The 24,755-nt window shown below is 40.9% G+C and overlaps 2 protein-coding genes and 1 non-coding gene across 4 annotated transcripts in view; 2 read left to right on the top strand and 1 right to left on the bottom strand.

Moving 5' to 3' along the window:
• Positions 1 to 334: 334 nt before the first annotated feature.
• LOC128572454 (olfactory receptor 2H2-like) lies at positions 335 to 6,248 on the top strand. The gene is made up of 2 exons (XM_053572516.1): positions 335 to 345; positions 5,297 to 6,248. The coding sequence occupies exons 1-2, from the start codon at positions 335 to 337 to the stop codon at positions 6,246 to 6,248; spliced, it is 963 nt and encodes a 320-aa protein (XP_053428491.1).
• On the top strand, positions 4,149 to 4,255 carry LOC128573282 (U6 spliceosomal RNA). Its single transcript, XR_008376425.1, has one exon. It is a non-coding gene; the product is annotated as a U6 spliceosomal RNA (small nuclear RNA).
• Positions 6,249 to 17,817: 11,569 nt separating the features above from the next.
• The window catches only part of NLRP3 (NLR family pyrin domain containing 3), an 84,788-nt gene continuing 77,850 nt past the window's right edge, over positions 17,818 to 24,755 (bottom strand). For both annotated transcript variants that reach the window (XM_053572740.1, XM_053572741.1), the window contains exon 11: positions 17,818 to 22,229. In XM_053572740.1, the coding sequence (XP_053428715.1) occupies positions 22,130 to 22,229 (100 nt within the window). In that variant the 3' untranslated portion in view covers positions 17,818 to 22,129. The remainder of the gene's footprint in view (positions 22,230 to 24,755) is intronic.

Raw genomic sequence — 24,755 nt, 5'->3', positions numbered from 1 at the left:
TTTGTAATCATGTTGAACATTTGTATTCTAATTCATTAGCTGGTTTTAGGACCAGAAATTCATAATAATAGAGACAGTCTGTAGAGCTACAGCCATATGATTCTTGTGTTGCTGTTTTATATTCATTTCACATTAGATTATTATTTTTTTTAAATAAGTAGTAGAGATGTTAATTTGCCAAGAATGAGCCTAGTGTGGCTGGAAATATTAATAGGTCTTAAGATTGGCTGGGGTTTTTCACTTTGTTGTTTTTTCTGGCAGTTCCTGTAAAAGTGATCACCTCTACTGGCCATGCTGAACACGTGTTCCAGGAGGGAAATTTCTCAAATCCAAGATGAGTCAAAGGTAAGTTTCAGAGGATGTCAGAGGTTCCCAATTGCTAGACTGTGGCAGCTGGGACCCAAAGAGGTGCTAAAGTCAGTCTGCCTCTGTTTTCTCTTAGAGTCTATTATTGCCTCCCTGATCTTCTATAATTGTCTACCCCAGCAAGTTCCAGCATTTGACACCAATCCTTGGGAGACTTGTAGATTTGTATTAACCAGTGTTGAATGGATTAATGTGAGTGGGTAAATCTTGGCTTAGAAGGGTCACCACAGCTGTGAAAATAATAAGGGAGTGTTAGAAGCCTACCAATGAGAAACAATTGGAGAGATTCTATCGTAGAAAAGATGTCACAGCACAAATAACGGAGCATGATGACCCAGGTTTATACATGGACAACAATATAATCTTTGGACTGGAAGGATCCCATTTGTTTAGGAAGGTAGAAAACTGTACAACAAATGAATATCCTTCAAATAAATGAATGGGGCCAGACAAAATAAAGCCTGTTCATGAAGCCATTATGAGTAAGCACCTGCTTGGAGGATAATGACCAGAACTCACATCTCATGATGCCTTCTGGTAGAGGGTGCTCTTATTAAAAATGGAGAGCACTGGCTCAGCACCTGTAGCTCAGTGGCTAGGGTGCCAGCCACATACATCTGGGCTGGTGGGTTTGAACCCAGCCCAGGCCAGCCAAAACAACAATGACAACTACAACAAAAAAATAGCCAGGTTCTGTGGTGGGTGCCTGTAGTCCCAGCTTCCTGAGAGTCTCAGGCAAGAGAATCGCTTAAGTCCAGGAGTTGGAGGTTGCTGTGAGCTATGATGTCACAGCACTCTACCCAGGGTGACAGCTTGAGACTCTGTCTCAAAAAAAAAAAAAAAAATGAAGATCACTTGTCAATATCATTGTTAGATCAAAAAGAAAAACGCTGGTGGCATGAAAGAACACAGAGAATGCAGATTAAGAGAAATTTTGCTGAGGAATCAAGAAGAATCAGAGAAAGGGAGCGAGGGAGGCACCCAAGAAAAGTTAACTTACTTTGCCATGTTGCTACTAGAGCATGACCCAGAAAGTACCTCATCTCTCCCTGCATTTCTGTATCAGGTATCCCTGATACCATTTTGGCCTAGCATTTTCCAGATTCATCTTGTAACTCTGAAGTAGGGAACTCCTACCAGAAGTGCTCACATACTAGAGAGTAATGAGAAACAAAAACAAAGCCCAAACCTCTTCCGGTAGGAAAATAACTTCATTACAGAAGTTCATCATTCATAAAGACTGTCTTGAGCTTGTGGAGAGTGAGCAGAAAGTCAATTTATCAGTAGAAAGTCAATGGCTGTAGTCACAAATAATGAACAAGAATTCACTTATATTGATTTTATTTCGGGTTATTACTGAAAGGTAAGAGAAACATTACTGTTCTAATGTCTAAGTCAGAGTTGGCGATGGTCTGACTGAAGCTGCAGATGGATCAATGTTTAGTGAGGGCTCTACCTGTGCAAGTCACTCTGAGGGACACTGACTTCAGAGAGATGCCTGTCTCAAGGAATCGAAAATCCCCTGCACAAATATTACAGCCTTCTTACTCAAAGGTATCAGTCAAGATCAGCATGTGTATTACCCCAATTCAAAGTTAAGATTCTCTGCATTTTCAGAAGCCTGAGAAATCAGTACCTGCCATTAATGAGCAGAGAAGATTGGCGTTTACTTGGAGCTTCCAACCACGAGGATTTGTCACAGTGTGACAACACTTAGTGTAGCCATTTGTAAGAGTATAACATAGATCAGTGCCACATAAGAATGAAAACATGGGGCGGCGCCTGTGGCTCAGTCGGGAAGGCACTGGCCCCATATACCGAGAGTGGCGGGTTCAAACCTGGCCCTGGCCAAACTCCAACCAAAAAAAAAAAAAAAAAAAAAAATAGCCGGGTGTTGTGGCGGGCGCCTGTAGTCCCAGCTACTTGGGAGGCTGAGGCAAGAGAATCGCCTAAGGATTGGAGGTTGCTGTGAGCTGTGTGAGGCCACGGCACTCTACCGAGGGCCATAAAGTGAGACTCTGTCTCTACAAAAAAAAAAGAATGAAAACATGATCAAGCATGAAAGTGGAGGACAAGTATGAATAAGATGTACTTATCTTTTCAATTATTGACTAACTAATACAAAGAACCATAGCAGGTGTGCACGGGTAACACAAACCAATGAAAAGATTATTTTCAGTCCTAGTATTTAGAATGTAGATAGGGGGAGAAATTTAAATGTATTTAACAGTTAGGTTGGCAGCTAAGATAGCATTTTCCTAAATTTTGATTTAAGTGATTAAAAAAAAAACTGGGCAGTGCCTGTGGTTCAGTGGGTAGGGCACCGACCCCACATACGGAGGGTGGAGGGTTCAAACCCAGCCCCGGCCAAAGTGAAACGAAAGGTTGGCTGGGCATTGTGGCAGGCGCCTGTAGTCCCAGGCACTCGGGAGGCTGAGGCAAGAAAATCACCTAGGCCCAGGAGTTGGAGGTTGCTGTGAGCAATGAAGCCACAGCACTCTACTGAGGGTGATAAAGTGAGACTCTATCTCTACAATAAATAAATAAATAAAATAAAATAACTGATTATTGTGAGGCCTTGTAGGCAGGCAACGAATACCGCAATAGCATGGCAATCAGAGTGGCTGGGGGCTGAACTGTACTGATGATGAGCCCAACCAGTGGGCTAGATGGAGGGTGTGAGCATTTGCACTTGCATGAGGACATGTTCTGGTATCAGCAAGTGGCGTGGCTGTGGGTAGCATCCAAGGTTGGGGAGGAACCAGAGACCACTGAGCCAGGTACAAAGAGAGACCTACTTATGTTTTTTAAATACATTAAATTTGCATTATGGGAAGACAGCCTACATAAGAAAATCCTAAATGGGGAGGAGGATGGCAGACGTGTCCTCAGAGATGTGTGAATCAGGGCTTCCTACAGCTTCCCTGAATAAGGAAAGCTGGAACTGCAGTGTGAGGGGGTGAGTAGTGGAAAGGAAGGGGCCAGCGAGCACCACCAGCAACAGAGGGGAAACATTGAAGATGAGCTTAGGGTGAATGTTCTGTAGAGAGCAGGAAGGAGAGGTATCCCAGGTTCATTATCTTCCTTTCCCCATAACCCCGTGTCATCACATCTGTAAAGCACAACACAGACATACTTCTTGGGCGCCCCAAATGGGCAAGGTGCACACAGTCTAGGGCAGACAGTGGCCATCCCTCCACATGTACCTCTTTGTTGAATGTGCGTGGCCTGCAAGGCCCAGGCCTGGACTCTGTTTTTCTCTAACCACTTACAACTACAACTTCCTGTAGTTTGGGTCCTGACTGGGATTCCCATTATTTACCAAGATGAGTTCAGGTAGAAAGAAGCAATAAGAAAGGTGAGTGCAGGGACCGACCTCCCTGAGGAGTCCTAAAGCCAGCAGCCCAGGATTTTAGCAGGGTTAGGTCCAGAGCTCAGTCTGCTGGACAAACCAGTGTCGGTTACAGAGGAAGATTTGGAATGAACAGAGTTGTGTGTCCCTAGTTCACATAAATGTGACTGTTAGTAATAACGAATCACCAATAGTAGCTGTGCCTTATACCTGCAGACACCCTCCCATGGGGTCACAGTCCACCAAAGGAAGAACAAAATTAACAGGGTGTATGGGCAGCTTGAGAAGGTCCCTGAAGAAAATTTGAAATTTAATGACAGACAAGGTTTTGACACTCACAGACGTGATGAGGAAAACCATACCCTATTCCATGGAGTTGAAGGCAAAATGACACAAGCACAGTTAATAAATTAAAATTTTCTAGGACCCAGTGCTTGCTTCGGCAGCACATGTACTAAAATTGGAACGATACAGAGAAGATTAGCATGGCCCCTGCGCAAGGATGACACACAAAGTCGTGTAGCATTCCATATTTTTAAATGCCTCCATTTTTCATTAAAAAAAATTTTTTTTCTAGGACCCAACTACAACTCAGACTTTACCCTAGAAACACAAACAATGTAAGCTACTTGTATGCACCGTCATGTTAACCCAAAATTAAAAAAAAAAAAAAAAAGACCCTAAGAATAAAAAACAACTTTTTTGAGAAGATCAACTAAACAAGGCTTTTCCAGGTATTGAGCAGAGAGCAGCTAATTGTCTTCTCACAACCAATGTCTGCCACATCCAATAGGAATCTTGGGAGTAGGACCATATCCGTTCATGAAATCATGGTAACTTCGTTACTACTTCTTGATGAAAATGTCACTGAGTGACCCAACATTCAATGAAGAATTCTGCTCAGTAGGAAAGAGGTGGACATGACTCAGGTTGAAAACAGAAGTGAAATTGTTTTCTGGTTTTTGTTTGGAATTTTTTTTTTTTGCGACAGAGTCTTACTATGTCACCCTCGGTAGAGTGCCGTGGCATCACACTGCTCACAGCAACCTCCAACTCTGGGCTTAGGCAACTCTCTTGCCTCTGTCTCCCAAGTAGCTGGGACTACAGGTGCCCACCACCCTTTTGTTGCAATTTGGCCAGGGCTGAGTTTGAACCCTCCACCCTCGGTATATGGGGCTGGAACCCTACCCACTGAGCCACAGGTCCACCCTGGGATTTTTTTTTAACTTGAAACACAAATGTTAGTGCTAAAGTCACTTAAGCAGAAGTAAAAGGGTAGCTTTGATTCTAAAGAAAAGAGTAGAAGAATCAAGTAATGCTATTGCCAGAAGAATGGAAAGAGTTGGTTCTGACTATTCACCTACCTCACTCTAGCTTTCAAGGAGCTTGCTAGGGTAATCCAAGTCTGAAGGAATGAGCAGGTGAAAATGTCTGAGAAGGAACTAGTAGGAAGGAAAGGCCAGTAAACATTTGGAGAAATATTAATACAGAATAAGCAATTTTACTAAAATCAAACTCCAGTTCTCTCTGCCTTCTAAGATAGTTCTCTATTTACTTTGTTGTGCTTCTCAATTCCAGATGGGCGCTGGACATGGCCAATGACACCATCCTTAATGGTTTCATCCTTTTGGGCTTCTCAGATAGCCCCAGGCTGGAAAAGATCCTCTTTGTGGCCGTGACTATCTTCTACACAGTCACCCTGGTGGGCAACGTCACCATCATAGTCTTGTCCCATATAGACCCCCACCTCCACACCCCCATGTACTTCTTCCTCACCCAACTCTCCTTCCTGGATCTCTGCTTCACCACCAGCTGCATTCCCCAGATGCTGGTCAACCTCTGGGGTCCAGACAAGACCATCAGCTACTGGGGATGTACAACTCAGCTCTACATCTTCCTGGGACTGGGAGCTGCTGAGTGTGTGCTGTTGCTAGTCATGGCCTTTGACCGCTACGTGGCCGTGTGCCGACCTCTGCACTATGCAGCCATCATGCACCCACAGCTGTGCCAGAAGTTGGCCTTCCTGGTCTGGGGAAGTGGCATTTTTGGCACCTTGGTGCAGTCTCCCACCACCATGAAGCTGCCCTTCTGCTACCACCACAGGGTGGATGACTTTGTCTGTGAGGTCCCTGCCTTGATCCGTCTGGCCTGCGGAGACACACGGGTCAATGAGCTCCAGATCTCGGTGATCGGTGCCGTCTTCCTGATGGGGCCGCTCCTGCTCATCCTCGTCTCCTACGGCCACATTGTCCAGGCAGTGTTAGCCATCCAGTCATGGGAGGGGAGGAGCAAGGCCTTCCGCACCTGCTCTTCCCACCTGGTGGTCGTCTTCCTCTTCTACTGCAGTGTCACTGCTGTCTACATCCAGCCCCGGAGCCATTTCTCTCAGAAGAGAGGGAAATTCCTAACTCTTTTCTATGCTGTGGTGACCCCCACTCTAAACCCCCTCATCTACACTTTGAGGAACAAGGATGTAAAGGGGGCCTTCAAGAGGCTGTTTGGGAAAGACAGAATGGCCAGTAAAGAGTAAGGGGGTCAGACTCAAGGGACAGGCCAGCTTTCATCCAGTTCAGTTACTCAACGTCTGATGTGTGGCACTTCACATATGGGAAAGTCTCAAGTATCAACACTAATGTAAAGGGGTCTATAGTCTGGCTTTATCTAGACAGCAGATGGACCAAAAGTAAAATTTGATGTACTATGCAATGTTATTTACTTATTTATATATTTTGAGACAGAGTCTCACTCTGTCACCTGAACTGGAGAGCAATGGCATCAGCCTAGCTCATTGTCAAACTCCTGGGCTCAAGTGATCCTCCTCCTTCACTCTCTTGAGTAGCTGGGACCACAGGTGCTTGCCAAGTCACCTGGCTAAATTTCTACTTTTGTAGTGATGGGGTTTCCTTCTTACTCAGGCTGGTCTTGAACTCCTGGCCTCAAGCAATCCTCCTGCCTTGGCCTCCCAGAGTTCTAGGAATACAGACATGAGCCACTGCACCCAGTCTACAATGTCATTTTATTTATTTATTTATTTATTTATTTATTTTGAGAAGAGCCTCAAGCTGTTGCCCTGGGTAGAGTGCCATGGCATCACAGCTCACAGCACCCTCCAACTCCTGGGCTTAAGTGATTCTCTTGTCTCCACCTTCCCAGTAGCTGGGATTATAGACTCCTGCCACCAATGCCCAGCTATTTTTTGGTTGTAGTTGTCATTGTTATTTGGTAGGCCCGGGCTGGATTCGAACCCACCAGCTCTGGTGTATGTGGCTGGCACCTTAGCTGCTTGACCTACAGGTGCCAAGCACTGCAATGTTATTTTTAAATTTAAACTTAGATATAGCATGGCTCCTCTCAGGCTACAGCCAGGACATGAAAAACACTCCAGTCATTTTAAAAGACAAAACTTATTATAAGAAATCGTTAGCTAATGTTGAAGAAAGGAAAAGTAGAAAGGAAGTAGTCACAATTCCTAGTGCTGTGGCAACATGAGAAAAGGGTGGGAATTGTTAAAAAAAAAAAAAAAAATTCCCAGAGTAGCAGAAACTCTTAGATCTCCTAGTTCCAAGTAGTGACATTACTGGCAGAGCTTTTATCAAAGGGACACTGGTACTGCTCTCAATATCTTGAAATATCTTGATTAAAGTTGACCAACTATTGCTACTTAGGGAAAAAAAAAGCATTGCTAGGGTCAAATTTATGAGAACAGAACAAAAACAGGAAGCACGCAGGGAAAAGCGAGCCACATCTTCCTACCTGGCACCAGCCGACAGCCTATCTTGCTGTGACCCCCACCACACACACACATGTAAAGACTGATACCAAACCAGCTAGCGAAGAAGACACACACATGCAGAAAGGGGCTCATGCAAATGTGGATTTACAGCTGCAGGACAATGGCTTAAGGGCTCAGCACAGCAGCTAGGGTGCCAGCCACATACACCACAGCTGGCGTGTTAGAACCCAGCCCAGGCCTGCCAAACAATAATGACAACTACATCAAAAAATAGCCAGGTGCTGTGTTGGGCACTGGTAGTCCCAGCTACTTGGGAGGCTGAGGCAAGAGAATCACTTAAACCCAGGTTTAAGGTTTGAGGTTGCTGTGAGCTATGACCAAAAGCACTCTACTGAGGGTGACATAGTGAGACTCTGTCTCAAAAAAGAAAAAAAAAGTTAATGGCTTAAGAACTGGCTCCTGTATGTGGCACACAATTCTTAACACAGCAAAAGGAATCAAAATACAAATGAAGGGTTAGACAGACCTATGGCCAGCTTATAGATTCCGCTCAATGTAATTGCTACGTGTCACTCTCTTGAGAAAGAGAACCACGTGTGATCAGAATAATGACAAGGAGCAGATACATAAGATTTATCATTTGTGAAGCACTACCCCCCCAAAAAAAATTTTTTTTCAAAACCCTTACAACCTTATGATTAAGGCATTCTCAATGTACCAGACACAGGGGATTTATTTTAATTAAACACTGTAATTTCTTTTTGGACACAGAGTCTCACTTTGTTGCCCTCAGTAGAGTTTCAAGGCTCATAGCTCACAGCAACCTCAACTCTTGGGCTCAAGCAATCCTCTTGCTTCAACCTCCTTAGTAGCTGGGACTACCAGCACTCAGCACAATGTCTGGATATTTTTTTTAGAGATGGGGTCTCACTCTTGCTCAAGCTGGTCTGGAACTCTTGAGCTCAGGTAATCTACCCGCCTCAGCCTCCCAGAGTGCTACAGTTATAAGTGTGAGCCACTGTGCCCAGTCATAAGAATTCTTGAAGAAAATGTAGGAAAAACTCTTCTAGATATAGGCCAAAGCAAAGAATTTGTGACTAAGACCTCAATGGCAATTTCAGCAACAACAGAAATAAATAGGACTTGATTACATTAAAAGTCTTCTGCACAGCTAAGGAAATAATCAACAGGGCAAATAACCTAAAAAATGGCAGAAAATATTAGCAAACGATATATCCAATAAAGGGCTAATATCCAGAATCTACAAATAATTCAAACAAATCAGCAAGAAAAAACAACTCCATTAAAAAGTGGGCAAAGACACAAACAGAAGATTTTTAAAGAAGGTAGACAAATGGCCAAGAAACACATGAAAAATGATCAGTGTCACTAATCATCAGGGAAAAAATTAAAACCACAATGATAAATCACCTTACCCCCCTGTCAGGATGGCTTTTCCTAAAAAGTCCAACACAACAGATGCTGAGATGGATGTGGACAAGAGGAAATGCTTGTACACTGTTGGTGGGACTGCAAACTAGCACAACCTCTATAGAGAGTGGTATGGAGATTCCTCAAAGAACTAAAAGTAGACCTACATTTCTATCCAGTAAACCCACTACTGGGTAACTACCCAAAGGAAAAGAGGTCATTGTATCAAAAAGACACTTGAATGTTTATTGCAGCACAATTCATAATTGCAAACATGTGGAATCAACCCAAATACCCATCAATTCATAAGTATGTTAACGAAATGTGGTATAATCCTCAGCCATAGAAAGGGTGAATTAATGCCCTTTGCAGCAATTTGGATATAACTAACTGAAGTAAAGTATCTCAAGAATGGAAAAACAAACATCGTATGTACTCTCTATTAAGGTGGATCTAACCAATGAGAATGCATGTGCACAGAGAGAAGGAAAAGTCATTGGAAACCCAGCAGGGTGGAGGAGGAAAGTCAGGAGGGGCAAAACCCTACCTAAAGGGTGCAGGGAACACTCAGTGATGGGCACACTTACAGGCCTGACTCAACCATTACAAAAGTGCTCCATGGGGCAGCGCCTGTGGCTCAGTGGGTAGAGCACCGGCCCCATATACCGAGGGTGGCGGGTTCAAACCCGGCCCCAGCCAAATTGCAATAAAAAAATAGCTGGGTGCTGTGGTGGGCACCTGTAGTTCTAGCTACTTGGGAGGCTGAGGCAAGAGAATTGCCTAAGCCCAGGAGTTGGATGTTGCTGTGAGCTGTGACATCATGGAACTCTACTGAGGCTGACAAAGTGAGACTCTGTCTCAAAAAAAAAAAAAAAAAAAAAACACTCCATGTCACAAAAATATTGGTACCCCTTTATATTTTGAAATAATAAAAAATAAAACAGTAAGAAATCAGGACCTAGAATCCTGATTGTGGCTTCTAAATAGCATTTCACTCTGAAAGAAACCAGGAATTGTGGATCTTAGGTTCATTCTCATTAAAGCTTGGAGCATAACAAAGATATTCACTGTTGCCTCAAACAGTAAAAGCTGCATCATGTAATAAACTAAGATGGAAAAATAGAAAGCAGCAGAAAGGGAAAGGAAGATGCAGAAGTGTTATTTGAAGGTGATATTTATATGTAAAAGACAAGAGAAATTTCAGGCTAATTGTTACAATAGAACAATAAGACAGCTCAGTCCAACTGTTTGACTGTAGATAAACACTAAGTATTTATTCGTATACTGCACATTTAAAAGCCAACAATGGCTATTATAAAGTGTAATGGACACATAATCCCATTTATAAGGGTCACAACAGTGTTTAAGTATATAGAAAAAATTCTAATTTTTAAAGTTGTGGAAGATACATACTGAGAAAATTACTGAATGTTACTGAAAGACAGAAAAGGTGAACGATGGTACAGATACACAATGATCACAGCTGGCATGACACATAAAAATGTCATTCTTTCTCAAATTACTCTCTAAGTTTCACAGAGTGGGGTGTGTGTGTGTGTGTGTGTGTGTGTGTGTGTGTGTGTAGCTTTAAGCAGATGACCCATAAATGCAGGTAACAATAAATGAGCAAATGCACACCGAGTGCCTGACATGTTTAAGACACTGTCCTGGTCACTGGGTGTTCAAAAGTGAGTAAAAGAAATATTTAATAGAAATCCCTGCTTTTATGAAACTTACATGTAAGTGAGAAAAAGAGGCAACAAGCAAAATAAAAAAAAAGATATATGTTGGTAGGAAGGGAAAAGGTCACAGATGGGAGATGAGAAGCTTAAGGACAGAGGGAAATAAATTGATTCATCAGATGAAGCATCCAAAAGAAAGAGCGATATTTGAACAGGTTGAAGGAGGTAAAAAGAAAAAAGGGGAAAAAGAAATTGAATATTTTTGAAGTTTTGCCATAAAAAAAAGCAGTGGTTTAGTAGGTAAATAGTCAAGAAAAGAAAGAAATATGGCTTGGCACCTGTGGCTCAAGTGGCTAAGGCGCCAACCATGTACACCTGAGCTGGCAGGTTCGAATCCAGCCTGGGCCTGCCAAACAACAATGATGGCTGCAACAAAAAAATAGCCCAGCATTGTGGCAAGCACCTGTAGTCCCAGCTACTTGGGAGGCAGAGGCAGCTGTGAGCTGTGATACCACAGCACTGTACCCAGGGCAACAGCTTGAGGCTCTTTTGAAGGAAAGAAAGAAGGAAGGAGAGAAAGAAGGAAGGGAGGGAGGGAGGAAAGAAAGGAAAAAAAGAAAAGAAAGAAAGAGTCACAGAATAACCAGGTATAGAAAACTAAGAGTATCTCTTGAATCTTTAGTTAGAAGAAATTACACCACTTGTCTATGACAATGAGAATGTTCCAGTGGGGAAAAGGAATGATGATGGCAGAGAATCACAACGGTGATGATTATTGAAGCTGCATCTTTGAGGTGGCCATGCATGGATGAGATTTCAGGGCAAAGCAGAAGGCTTGGTTTTCCCTGAGTCAATGATCAGTTACCCTGAAAGGAGAGAGATTGGGTCTATGTGCAGGCAATGTGCAGTGGCCTGTGGTTGCTCCGTGAGCCATAGCTTCTTAGAAAAGGAGGCTCTGCAAATGGATGAACTGGATTTGATTTTAACCTAACTTTTAATCTCCCACATCTCAGCCAATGACAACTCCATCCAACCAATTTTTCAGGAAAAGCCCTTGTTGCCACGACTTTTCTTCATTTCTCTCACATGACATCTATATCATCGTATATGCAGCCATGATCTGACCATGCCCATCACCTCCACTGCTTGGGGCACAGGGACTCAGGTCGACGTTTCGCCACAAATTGGCTTCCATGTATCTAGATTTCAGCCTTCTCACCTTTACCTTTTTCCTTCAGCCTTTTCTCAACACAGCAGCCACAGCTAAGATGCCAAAATATGTCAGATGTCCTTGCTCTTCTGTTCAAAATTTTCCAGTGACTGCCCCGTCTCATATAGAGTAAGAACTAAAGCTCTTTCCCATGGCCTCCTGACCTTCCCACTCAGGGACATCATCGTCAACCAGCCCAGCTCATTCCACTCCAGCTTCACGAGCTTTTGGGTAGTCCCTCAATCCAGAAGTCCGTGAGGACATGTGGAGTTGCTGCTTTCTCTCTTAGACCACTCTTCCCTGCCATAGCTGCCTGCCTGTCCTCCCTCCTCCTTTAAAGCCCTGCTAAATGTCACTTTCCTAGGAAGGCCTTCCTTTCCCCTAAATCAAAATTGCAAACCTCTTCCCCAAACTATAACCACTCCCTATCCTGCTACCATTGTTTTTGTGCATATGTGTGCGTGTTTGTGAAATGTCCACTACCTATAGAAAATATTAGTAAAAAATAATATAACTGTTTTTAAATGCTCAGATTAATATGAGGGTACAAATGATTAGGTTGCATTATTTGCATTTGTTAGGTAAAGTTCAAGTTCTAGTTGAGCCCTTCACCCAGAGGGTGTGCTATATATTCTTATATTGTGTGCATTAGATGAGAGTTTACCAGTCTCCCTCCCTCCTTCCCCCTCACCCCGCCACTTGAATTTAATTGTGTTTTTCTCTCATGGGGTGTAGTTGTTTATCTATTGGTTTCATGTTAGTATTGCATACATTGGATACTTGTCTTTTCCATTCTTGTGATACTTTACTAAGTGTGAGAGGCAAACCAATTCTTCATGGACCTTCCAACTCAGGTAAGGTGCCCAGTCAGGGGAATGTCTACGTGACTGTTCCTGCATGGGGAAATCAGCAGTGCAGGCAGCTGAGACCATCAGCTAGTAGCTTAAAGCAGAGAAGCTGAGATGTCTGTCCGAGCAGATGAGACTTGCTCAATCCCCTCTCCTCCTTGCACCATTTTCTGGCTTCTTCAGATGTTCCATTACCCTATGTCCCCATTTAGCCTTTACCCAACCTTCCTGGGGGCTGTAATCTCCTCTCTCATTCTTAACCTTGACTGCTGACCACTGACTGCTGTGCCTCCTTGCGTGTATACTCTGTTATGCACCCAATAAAAACACTCCAGGAAACAAGACAAGTGTTGCCTTGTTCTCATGCTGCCACCTTAGGCATGTGGAACAGCATGTGCCCTTGCAGGCTTCCAGTTTTACGCACTAAATTTGATGTAGGTTTAGTCCTTTCCTCAGCATCGTCTCCCTTACTGGCCAATGTCCCAGGTTGGGGTCCACCAGATGAGCAACAAATAAGAAGAATGTTCTTCAGCTACATCCACGTTAATACAAAAGATGCAAAGTCTTCATCATTTTATGGCTGAGTAGTATTCCATGGTGTATATATACACCACAGTTTATTAATCCATTCCTGAGTTGATGGGCACTTGGGTTGATTCCATGTCTTGGAGATTGTAAATTGAGCCAGGATGAACATTCTAGTGGAAATGTCCTTATGGTAAAATAATTATTTTTCTTCTGAAAAGAAGAAAAGTACCTTCTACTAGGTAGATGCTTAGAGGGAGGGGAGGGAGAGGGGAAAATGGGCAGGGGGAGGATGATTGGTGGGATCACACCTGTAGTGCATCTTACAAGGGTACATGTGAAACTTACTAAATGTAGAATATAAATGTCTTAACACAATAACTAAGAAAATGCCAGGAAGGCTATGTTAACCAATGTGATGAAAATGTGTCAAATGGTTAATGCACACAGCTATGATTTAATAATAAAAAAAGAAGGGGAAAAAAATAAAGTTAGTACCTTATTAAAAAAAAAAGATGGGACTGTGAAATCAAATGGAAAGTTTACTTTTAGCTCTTTGAGGATTCTCCATACATCTTTCCATAGAGGTTTTATTAATTTGCAATCCCACCAGCAGTGTAAAAGTGTTCCCTTCTCTCCACATCCACATCAACATCTGCAGATTTGTGATTTGTGATGTGGGCTAGTCTCACCATGGTTTGGCGATATCTCAGGGTGGTTTTGATTAGCATTTTTCTGATGGTTAAGGAGGATGAACTTTTTTTGTGTGTTTGTTGGCCATTCATCTTCTTCAGTGAAGATTCTGTTCATGTCTCTTGCAAACAAATAGATGGGATTGTTTGCTTCTTTCTTGTTGAATAGTTTGAGTTCTCTGTAGATTCTAGTTATAAGCCCTTTGTCAGATTTGTAGAATGCAAAAATTTTCTTCCATTTTGAAGGTTGTTTGTATGTTTTAGTTGTTATAACCTTAGCTGTGCAAAAGCTTTTTAGTTTGATCACGTCCCATTCATTTATTTTTGGTGTTGCTGCAATTGCCAACAGGGTCTTTTTCGTAAAATCTTGTAAAATCAAAAACAATTTTTTTACAAGATAATAGCATAGAACATCTTCAGAATCTAGGACTTAACAAAGAGTTCCTAGATGTGAAATAAAAAACACAATATGTAAAAGAAAAAGTTGATGAAGTCAACATTTAAAACTTTTGCTCTGAGAAAAACCCAGCTAAAAGGACAAAAAGGCAGTCCTACACAATGGGAGGAAATATCTGCAAACATCTATCTGACAAAGGACTCACATCTAGAATATAAAAAGAACTCTCAAAACTCAACAGTAAAAAGAATAATAATTCAATTAGAAAAATATGAACCAACATTTCACCGAAAAAGATTGCGAACAGCAAACGAGCACTTGAAAAGTGTTCAACATCATTAGCTAGTAGGTAAAATGCAAACTAAGACTACAATAAGATATTGCTGCAAACATTTATCAGATTAAGACCAAATGAAGGGCAGCACCTGTGGCTCAAAGGAGTAAGACGCCAGTCTCATATGCCGGAAGTGGCAGGTTCAAACCCAGCCCCAGCCAGAAACTCAAAAAAAAAAAAAAAACCAAGACCAAATGAAGGTGAAGATACACAAAAAGTGGATCACTCATATATTGTCAGTGAGAATGCTAAATGGTACAGCTGCACACACACAAAAAACTATATGTGCCACTACCATACAACCCAGCAACTGCACTCCTGGGCATTTATCCACAGAACACTATTCAACAATAAAAGGGAATATAACATCTATAAACATGCCCAGTTAGATCTCAAGGGCACTATGTTGAATCAAACAAGCAATTTCAAAAGGTCACACATTGTAATATTTAATTTATGTAACATTATGTAAAATTCTTGAAATAACAAAATTATAGAAATAAAGAGATTGGTGGGTGGTGGCACCTGTAGCTCAGTGGGTAGGGCGCCAGCCACATACACCCAGGCTGGTGGGTTCAAACCTGGACCGGGCCAAAAAAAATAGCCGGGCATTGTGGTGGGCACTTCTAGTCTCAGCTACTGGGGAGGCTGAGCAAGAGAATCACCTAAGCCCAAGAGTTGGAGGTTGCTGTGAGCTGTGACACCATGGCACTCTACCCAGGGCCACATAGTGAGACTGTCTCAAAAAAAAAATAAATAAATAAATAAAAATAAAGAGATTCCGTGGGTGCCAGGTCTCAGGGATATTAAAAAGGAGTTCTGAGTGTAATTATAGAGATAACAGGAGGGAGTTCTTTACAGTGACAGGATAGTTCTGTATCTTCAGTTATTAATATAACTAGTAGGAGAAATAAATTCTAGTGTTCTTCAACAACAACAAAAATAAACAAATGGGACTTCATTAAACTGAAAAGCTTCTGTACAGCTAAGGAGACAATAACCACAGCAAAGAGACAACCTACACAACGGGAAAGGATATTTGCATATTTTTAATCAGACAAAAGCTTGATAACTAGGATCTATAAAGAACTCAAATTAATCCACATGAAAAAAGCCAACAATCCCATATATCAATGGGCAAGAGACATGAATAGAACCTTCTCTAAAGATGACAGACGAATGGCTAACAAACACATGAAAAAATGTTCATATCTCTATATATTAGAGAAATGCAAATCAAAACAACCCTGAGATATCATCTAACCCCAGTGAGAATGGCCCACATCACAAAACCTCAAAACTGCAGATGCTGGCATGAATGTGGAGAGAAGGGAACACTTTTACACTGCTGGTGGGACTGCAAACTAGTACAACCTTTCTGGAAGGAAGTATGGAGAAACCTCAAAGCACTCAAGCTAGACCTCCCATTGCAATCCCATTACTGGGCATCTACCCAGAAGGAAAAAAATCCTTTTATCATAAGGACACTTGTACTAGACTGTTTATTGCAGCTCAATTTACAATCGCCAAAATGTGGAAACAGCCTAAATGCCCACCAACCCAGGAATGGATTAACAAGCTGTGGTATATGTATACCATGGAATACTATTCAGCTATGAAAAAAATGGAGACTTTACATCCTTCGTATTAACCTGGATGGAAGTGGAAGACATTGCTCTTAGTAAAGCATCACAAGAATGGAGAAGCATGAATCCTATGTACTCAATTTTGATATGAGGACAATTAATGACAATTAAGGTTATGCGGGGGGGGAGAAAAAGCAGAAAGAGGGATGGAGGGAGGGGGGTGGGGCCTTGGTGTGTGTCACACTTTATGGGGGCAAAACATGATTGCAAGAGGGCTTTGCCTAACAATTGCAATCAATGTAACCTGGCTTATTGTACCCTCAATGAATCCCCAACAATAAAATAAATAAATAAAAATAATAAATTCTAGTGTTCTATAGCACTGTAGTATAAATAAAATGAACAGTAATTTAGTGAATATCTTTAAAAGGCTAGAAGAGAGAATTTCACAAGACAAAGAAATGACAGATATTCAAGGAGTTTGTATATACTAATTATCCTGATTTGATCTTACACATTATATATGTATATCAAATTATCACTCTGTACCCCATAAATGTATACAATTATTGCATGCCAACTAAAAACAATAGGGAAAAAACAGCTGTGTATCCTGTTTGAGTGGTGGTTATAGTAGTGCACACCACCACAGGATGGCACAGAACGTGTGTGCACATACTGCATTGACACTCGTTTTGACATCGTACTGTACTCCCATAAGATGCCATAGGCAAAAACTGGATGAAGTGTGTGTGGAACCCCTCTGCATCATTTTTGCAACCTCTTTGAATCTGTAACTATTTCCAAATCAAAGATTTAAAAATGTAAATGTAGAAAGTCTGAAAAATTGTACAGCAAACACTCCTGTAACCACCCTCATGTCAGAATCCCCTGTATGCCCCTTCCCAATCGCAAGCCCCTACTCCTCCCAAAGGAAACCAGACAAGAGCTTTAAAAGTGATTCTGAGGAGGGAAAATCTACCAGGCCCCCTTTGAGAAGCTGCAGCTCGGCAGGAGTGGTGGGCACATTCCCGTTCAGTCTCCTATTTGCTACGTAATCTTCATTAATGCAAACTCTGTAAGTCACACTCTTTGTCTGTGTAAAATGGAGACTTAGAAAGACACATGCCTCCACAAATCCTTAGGGAAATGCAAATCAAAACCACAATGAGATACTATCTCCAACATATCACAATGGCTCCTATCAAAAAGACAAAAGTTGTGTTTCATTTTTCATATGCGAGTGTGAGTGATTATAAATTGGTTTCACAGTAGTACTGAGTACACTGGATTTTTTTTTTCCATTTCTGAGATACTTTACTAAGAAGAATGTTTTCCAGCTCCATCCATGTAAACATAAAAGAGGTAAAGCCTCCATTTTTTAATGCTGCATAATATTCCATGGTATATATCTACCACAATTTATTAATTCACTCATGGGTCAATGGGCTTGGGCTTCAGGGGAGGGGGATGGGTCAGTAGAGGGAGGGATAGTAGGGGGACCACATCTATGGAGCACCTTGCAAGTACAAGTTGGATCTATCAGGTGTAGAACACAAATGTCTTAACGCTGTAATTGGGTAAATGAGGTGAAAGCTATGTTGATTAGTAGGATGTAAGCACACCAATTTGTACAAATAATTAACACATCGAATCCCACAATGGCATAAATGTATTTATGACTTATGTACAAATGACTTAATAAAAAAATTGGAAAAAATATATTATTATAAAGGGAAATTACAAACATATTTCACCTATAAATGAGGATGCAATATCTTAAACAACATATTAACAAGTTGAATTAAAAATTAATGTTGAAGTAATGTACTTTGGTCAAAATTAAATCCAATTTATGTGAAAAAAAGGCAAAAGATGACAAGCGTTGGTGAGGATGTGGAGTGAGAGAACACTTAGGCACTATTGGTAGCAATGTAAATTAGCATGATTACTACAGAAATTAGTCTGGCGTTTCCTTGAAAAACCCAAAATAGAACTACCTACCATATGATCCAATAATCCCACTTCTGAGTATATATCCAATGAATTTACATTCAGAATCTCTGAGATATTTACACTCCCACATTTATTGCAGCATTATTCACAATCCCAAGATATGGAAAGAACTGAAATGTCCATCAGTCGATGATGGATAAAGAAAATGAGCTGTATAGATACAATGGAATTTTATTCAGCCTTCAAAAAGACAGAAGCCTGGCTGCCCACCTGGTAGCCCTCTGGCAGTCTAAGGCAGGAGGATTGCTTGAAGCCAAGAGCTTGAGACCAGCCTCAGCAAAATTTTTCTATTTCTCATAGAGAAATCAGCCCCAGACATCATCCCACCCACTGGGGAAGCTGAGGCAAGAGGATTACTAGAGCTGAGAGTCTGACGTTGCTGTGAGTTAGAAAGACTCAGCAGCACTCTATCCAGGGAAACAGAATAAGACTGCATCAAAAAAAAACAAAAAAGAAGAAGAAGGAGGAAATCCTGTTATTTGCAACAATTTGATGGACCTGGAGGATATTATGCTAAGTGAAGTAAGCCAGACACAGAAAGACAAACACTTTATCCTCTCGAACCTGCAGATTCTAAAATACTCCAATTCAAAGAACCAGAGTGTAGAATGATGGTTACTAGAGACCCACAGGAAAGAGAAATGGGGAGATGTCCCTCAAAATGTCTAGTTTCAGTTTTGCAAGATGAGTAAGTTCTGGAGATCCTCTACAGAAGATAGGGGCTGTAGTTAATGACACTATATTGTATACATTTGCTAAGATCTTGTAATAAGATCTACTTGTAATGTAAAAATTTGCTAAGAAAGTAGATCTTATTACAAAAGAAAACACATTGATAAACTAATTAACTAATTAATAATGGGGCAGGATGAACTTTTTGAAGATAATGGATGAGTTTATGGCCTTCTGGTGATGGTTTCTTAGGTGTATATTCATTTCCAAATTAGTCAATTGTAAACATTAACCAAATACAGCTTTTTGGATGTCAATCATACCTCAACAAAGTACTTTAAAGAATCATCTTGCTTAATCCCATAAAAATCCTTTTCAGCATGTTCATTTCAATTACAGGGATTCCAATTTATTGTCAGGAGCACTGGCATTGCCATGCTGTTGAATCTTCCCATCTTTAAGTATGACACATCTCTCCCTTTGTTTCAGTTTTCTTTTGTATGATTTTTTCACAAGTTTTGTAGTTGTTTTTTTTTTTTTTTTTGGCCAGGGCCGGGTTTGAACCCCCCCCGTATATGTGGCCGGCGCCCTACTTCTTTCAGCCACAGGCGCTGCCCGATTTTTGCACAATTTTTGAAGATTTATTCCAGATACCTGATAATTTTTACAACATTTTGAATTGTAGGTACTTAGGAATGCTGTGTTAATTTTTAACTTTCCGTTTGGAAATAATGCCATGTATGCAGAAAAGTTGCAAGAATAATATAAAGAACACTTCCCTGACCCCCACCAGATTTACTCACTGTAACATTAGCATTTACATTTATGAAGAATACTATCCTCCTCCCCTTTTAGTAGAATTTCCCCATTTGGAGTTTCTCTGATCTATCCTGATGACTAGATTCTGGTTACTCATTTCATCCATAATCCTACATAGGTGGTAATTGGTTCTCAGGTATCTCACCTGAAAGCAAATGTCCATCTGCTCTCACTAATCTTATTTTTCACTATGTGGTCAACGTATTGTCCAGTTTCTACACTTTAGATAGTTACTATTTGTCTTGTGTAACTGATTAATCATCTATAGAGAGATACTTTCAGGCAACTATCCTGTCCCTCATTAAAATGTCCTTTTAGCTTTAGTTATTATCCCCTGATGCTTCATGCCTGATTCAACCTTTCCTATTGTGGTAAGAAAGAATGATTTTTTTCAAATTCATGCTGATGATTATAATTGATAATTCTACAAGAAACTTTACTCTTTTTATTTATTTTTTTTTTGAGACAGTCTCACTCTGTCACCCTGGATAGAGGCATCATCATAGCTCACAGCAACCTCAAACTCTTGAGCATGAGCAATCCTCTTGCCTCATTCTTCCAAGTAGCTAGAACTACAGATGCCCACCATAACGCCCAACTAACTTTTCTATTTTTAGTAGAGGTAGAGTCTCGCGCTCGTTCAGGCTGTTTCAAACTCCAGAGCTCAAGCAATCCACTCACCTCGGCTTCCCAGACGCCTGGCCCATTTTTCAGTTCTAAAAGTGTGGAAACCCTCACGGATTTTTTTCCAAATGAATAGTCATATTATTTATCTAGGTACTCCTCTGAGCCAACGAGGGGTAACCTCTTAAGTGTATCAAGCCAATTTTATGTTCCTAATGTCCAAAGGTTCTCTTTCTCTCTTCAAGCTCAGCTGTATGTTTTTATTTTTTATTTATTTTATTTATTTATTTTTTTATTAAATCATAGCTGTGTACATTAATGCAATCATGGGGCACCATACACTGGTTTTAGTGTTTGCAGCAGGGAGGCAGTTTGCAAAAGTGTACTTCACTAAGATACAGAAAGCAAATCTCTTCATCAGTGCTACCCAAAAGTGCTAGACATAGAGTTTGCACCAGAACATAAATCATCTCCTGCTTCCTTGATTAAGATAGTCTTCTATTTTTTTTAAAAGTCAGCTTATCTAAAAAGCATGTTTACTAATGTGATTGATTTGCATTCTTGTATACAAGCTCCTTCCATCAACAGTTCATACATAGGCCACACTCTGAGTAGCGGAATTATGAATGGCTCATTGTATAGGGGAAGTAACATTTCCAACCTGAGCAATTCCACATGGTTCAAAAGTTGTCCATTGGCAGAGAAGCAATTAATCAACATTTATTTATGATTTGAGCATGATAGATGAACTATTCCACAGATGGGATCTATCCATACAACTAAAGGCAAGGCACATTTTCTACATAATATTTTGTTTATGAGTATAGTTTCAACTACTCTAAACCCCCGTCCCCTTTGTTAACAACTAAAGGCAAGGCACATTTTCTACATAATATTTTATTTATGAGTGTAGGTTCAACTACTCTAAAACCTCGTCCCAAATGATGTTTGCCCTCCTGTCCTACACAGCTGAAATTCCACTCATCAGAGTTAGGGTGAGGTGATTTCTTTTTCCATGAATTATTGAATCATTTGGCAAAGAGATTGTAAGAATGCAAAAGGAATCTAATTTATCTTCAGTAGTTTAGATAAATAACTTAAAAGATTTCTAGGCACTCTGTTTTTTTTTTTTTTTTTTTTGCAGTTTTTGGCCCGGGCCAGGTATGAACCCACCACCTCCAGTATATGGGGCTGGCGCCCTACTCCTTTGAGCCACAGTCGCCGCCCAGCACTCTGTTTTTAAATTTAAAAAAAGGAAAGAATTAAACTCAACAAATATAAAACAAAGTTTTTTATATTTCTGAATTTTCAACTGGCTATAATAAGCATGAATTATTCTTATTAGAAAACATAACCATTACAAAAAATTAAAAATAAATAAGTAGCTGCCAAAAAAACTGCAGCATAATATATAGTCAACTAGTTCTGCGTTGTGGTCAGAAACCAGGAATGATGATCTGAGCAAAAGTAAACAGAACAAAGAAGAAAAATGGTAAGGAGAGTAGGAAGATAAAAAGAAAGATAGTAAAAATGTTTTAGTGAATGAGCTAATTACATGAGGTCACCAGGAGGACCTCATGACCCTGAGGTCATCGCACCCTCTAACTGAGGAACTGTGATGAGAACAGTATTATCTGCATGATTTTATCACTGTGGTATCTTCACCCAGAGATAAAGGAGATGCTCAGGTTCTGTACAAGAAGGCATCATGTTCTCTGACACTGGATCAGAAGCATCACAGAGCTGTAGTCTTGACCCTGGATGGATAAGGCTCACTCCACTTGTGGACAGCTGGATGGTAAGGGCCGAACCATATCGGCTTTCGGCAGCCCTGTTTCCACCCTACCAAGAAGGCTCAAAGATAACGGTCAACTCAGGCTTTTCTTCTCGAAGTGTTTCTAATGCACATTTTGTCTCATAATTGAAATACATTTCACATAACCTGTAAAAGCAAATAGAAAGTTTTAGGTTATGCTCTTAAAAAAACTCAGAGCTGGCTGGGCATGGTGGTTCATGCCTGTAGTCCCAGTGCTGTGGGAGGCTGAGGCGGGTGGTTTCCTGAGCTTGGAGGTTTGAAACCAGCATGAGGAGGAGTGAACCAGAGTGAAAACCGGTCTCTACAAAAAAAAAAAAAAAAAAAAAAAAGCCAGGCGTTGTGTCGGGGACCTGTAATCCCAGCTATTTGGGAGGCAAAGGGCAAGAGAATCGCTAAAGGAAGAAAAGAAAATAAAAAAACTTCAAACTAGGAAGAGTGAAAGCCAGCTGAAATTGAAAGCAAAAAAAAAAAAAAAAAAAAAAAAAACTCAGAGTTTAGGCCCTTAAAAAAAAATTTTTTTTTTTTTTTGAGACACAGTTTCTCTTTGTTGCCCTGGGGTTGAGTGCTGTGCTGTCATCATAGCTCACAGCAATCTCAAATTCTTGGGCTCAAGCAATCCTCTTGCCTCAACTTCTGGAATAGCTGGGATTACAGGTGCCCACCACAATGCCTGGGCTATTTTTCTATTTTTAGTAGAGATGGGGGGTTTACTCTTGCTCAGGCTGGTCTTCAATTCCTGAGATCAAGCAACCCACCCACCTCACCCACCCAGAGTGCTGGGATTACAGGTGTGAGCCACTGTGCCCAGCGGCCTTAAAAATCTTATCTTCTCTTTTTCCTTAACCCCACACATCTCTAAGCTCTAAAATGCTGAGCTTCAAGTCCAGTGTGGCTTCTGTTATATTTCAACCTTCAAGTTGGGAAAATTTTAAACATACATAAAAGTAGAGAGAATAGTATAATGAATCCCCATGTGTCCATTACTGAAGCTCAACAATTAAAACAGTTCATGGCCAACTTTGTTTCATCTATTGCCTACCCATTTCTCATGTCAAAGGATTATTTTAGAAACAATATTTCATGCATCTATAAATATTTCACTTTGGGACAGTGAATAAAGAAGTCTTTTAAAAACAGAATAACATCTCTATCACACCCAAAATATTTAGCAATAATTTCTTAATATCATCGTATGTTCAATGTTCACATTTTTTACATTATGTTCATTTAATCAGGAGCTTTATGATGTGTGCACACTGTCATTGCTTGTATGCCTCTCAAGTCTTTGATACAAGTTCCTTCTCCTCTGTATTAAAGTCTTCCTTGCAACTTAACTAAGGAATCAGGTCATTTGTCCTACATCATTTCTGGCAATCTTGGTTTGGTTGCATTATGGACTGAATGTCTTCCTTCAAAACTCACACACTGAAGTCCTAACCCTAATGTAATGGTATTTCAAGCCCTAACCAGTGTAATGGTATTTGCAAGGTAGAAGAGTTATATGAAGTCATGGGGGTGGGGGGGAGGCTCATGATGGAATTAGCAAGTCATCAGGAACTGAATTAGCTGAAGCTTGATTTTGAACTTAACACCTATGATTAAATGAACATAATGTAAGATTTCCAAAATTGTGAGAGAATAGATGTCTGTTATTGAAGCCATCCAGTCTGTAGTATTTTGATATGACAACCTGAGCTAAGACAGGTTGATTTATACCCTGAATTCATTCCTCAGTCTCTTTTGAGCTTGTCTCTCAGGCTGGGTCCTGAATGTCCCTCAGGACTGGGTCAGTGATCCCACATACAGCAATGTCTCCTGCCTCATGCTGGATAATCCTTCCCTTTGTTCCTCCATTTGTCTGCGTTCAGGGAACTTCAGCTGGTCCTACAGCAGACACGCTTCCCGGTGTTTATACGTGCATGCACTGTTCATCTAAACTTTTGTTTATTCAGGCCAGGCTCAGTGGCTCATGCTGTAATCCTAGAACTTTGGGAGGCTGAAGCAGGAGGTTGCTTGAGCCTAGGAGTTTGAGGTTGCAGTGAGCTATGATGATGCCCCTGCACTGTAACCCAGGCAACAGAGCAAGACACTGCCTCAAAATAAATAAATAAACCAGCTTTTGTTTATTTTAACCTGCATTCCAGCAGGTTCTCAACCTTGAAGTCATGGATGTGAACAAAAGTCCCTAGGAATTTATATTTTGGGGAAAAAAAGATAATAAATAAATAAGAAAATGACATAGCACAAAAAAATGGTGAACTACACTATAGAGGAGGATGAGAAGAGAAGAGGAAAGGGCAGCTGGGCTGCTGTTTTCAGTAAGATAGTCAGACAGCCTTATAAAGAAAGAAGACCATTCATTACACAGACAATGTAGGGATGTGTGGGAACAAGCCACATGAAGAGAGGGAAAGAGTTCCAAGCAGAGGGAACAGCAAATGCAAAAAAAAAAAAGACCACTGTGACCGGTGCAGAATGAGCAAAGGTTAGAAGATGAATCTTCAGAAGCAGGAGGAGTCAGATTATGTGGGGCATAGAAGCCACCATGAGTTTGTAGCTCTTACAGAGTGACAGGAAGTCACCAGAGGATATTGGCAGGAGCAATATGATCGGACTTGTGTTTTAGCTACACCCTTTGTCTACTATAGTAAG

Source organism: Nycticebus coucang, chromosome 20 (genome assembly GCF_027406575.1).
Source record: "Nycticebus coucang isolate mNycCou1 chromosome 20, mNycCou1.pri, whole genome shotgun sequence".
NCBI classification, from domain to species: domain Eukaryota; kingdom Metazoa; phylum Chordata; class Mammalia; order Primates; family Lorisidae; genus Nycticebus; species Nycticebus coucang.
The sequence above is the reverse complement of the archived record's forward strand: the minus strand, read 5'-3'. Positions and strand labels throughout refer to the sequence as shown.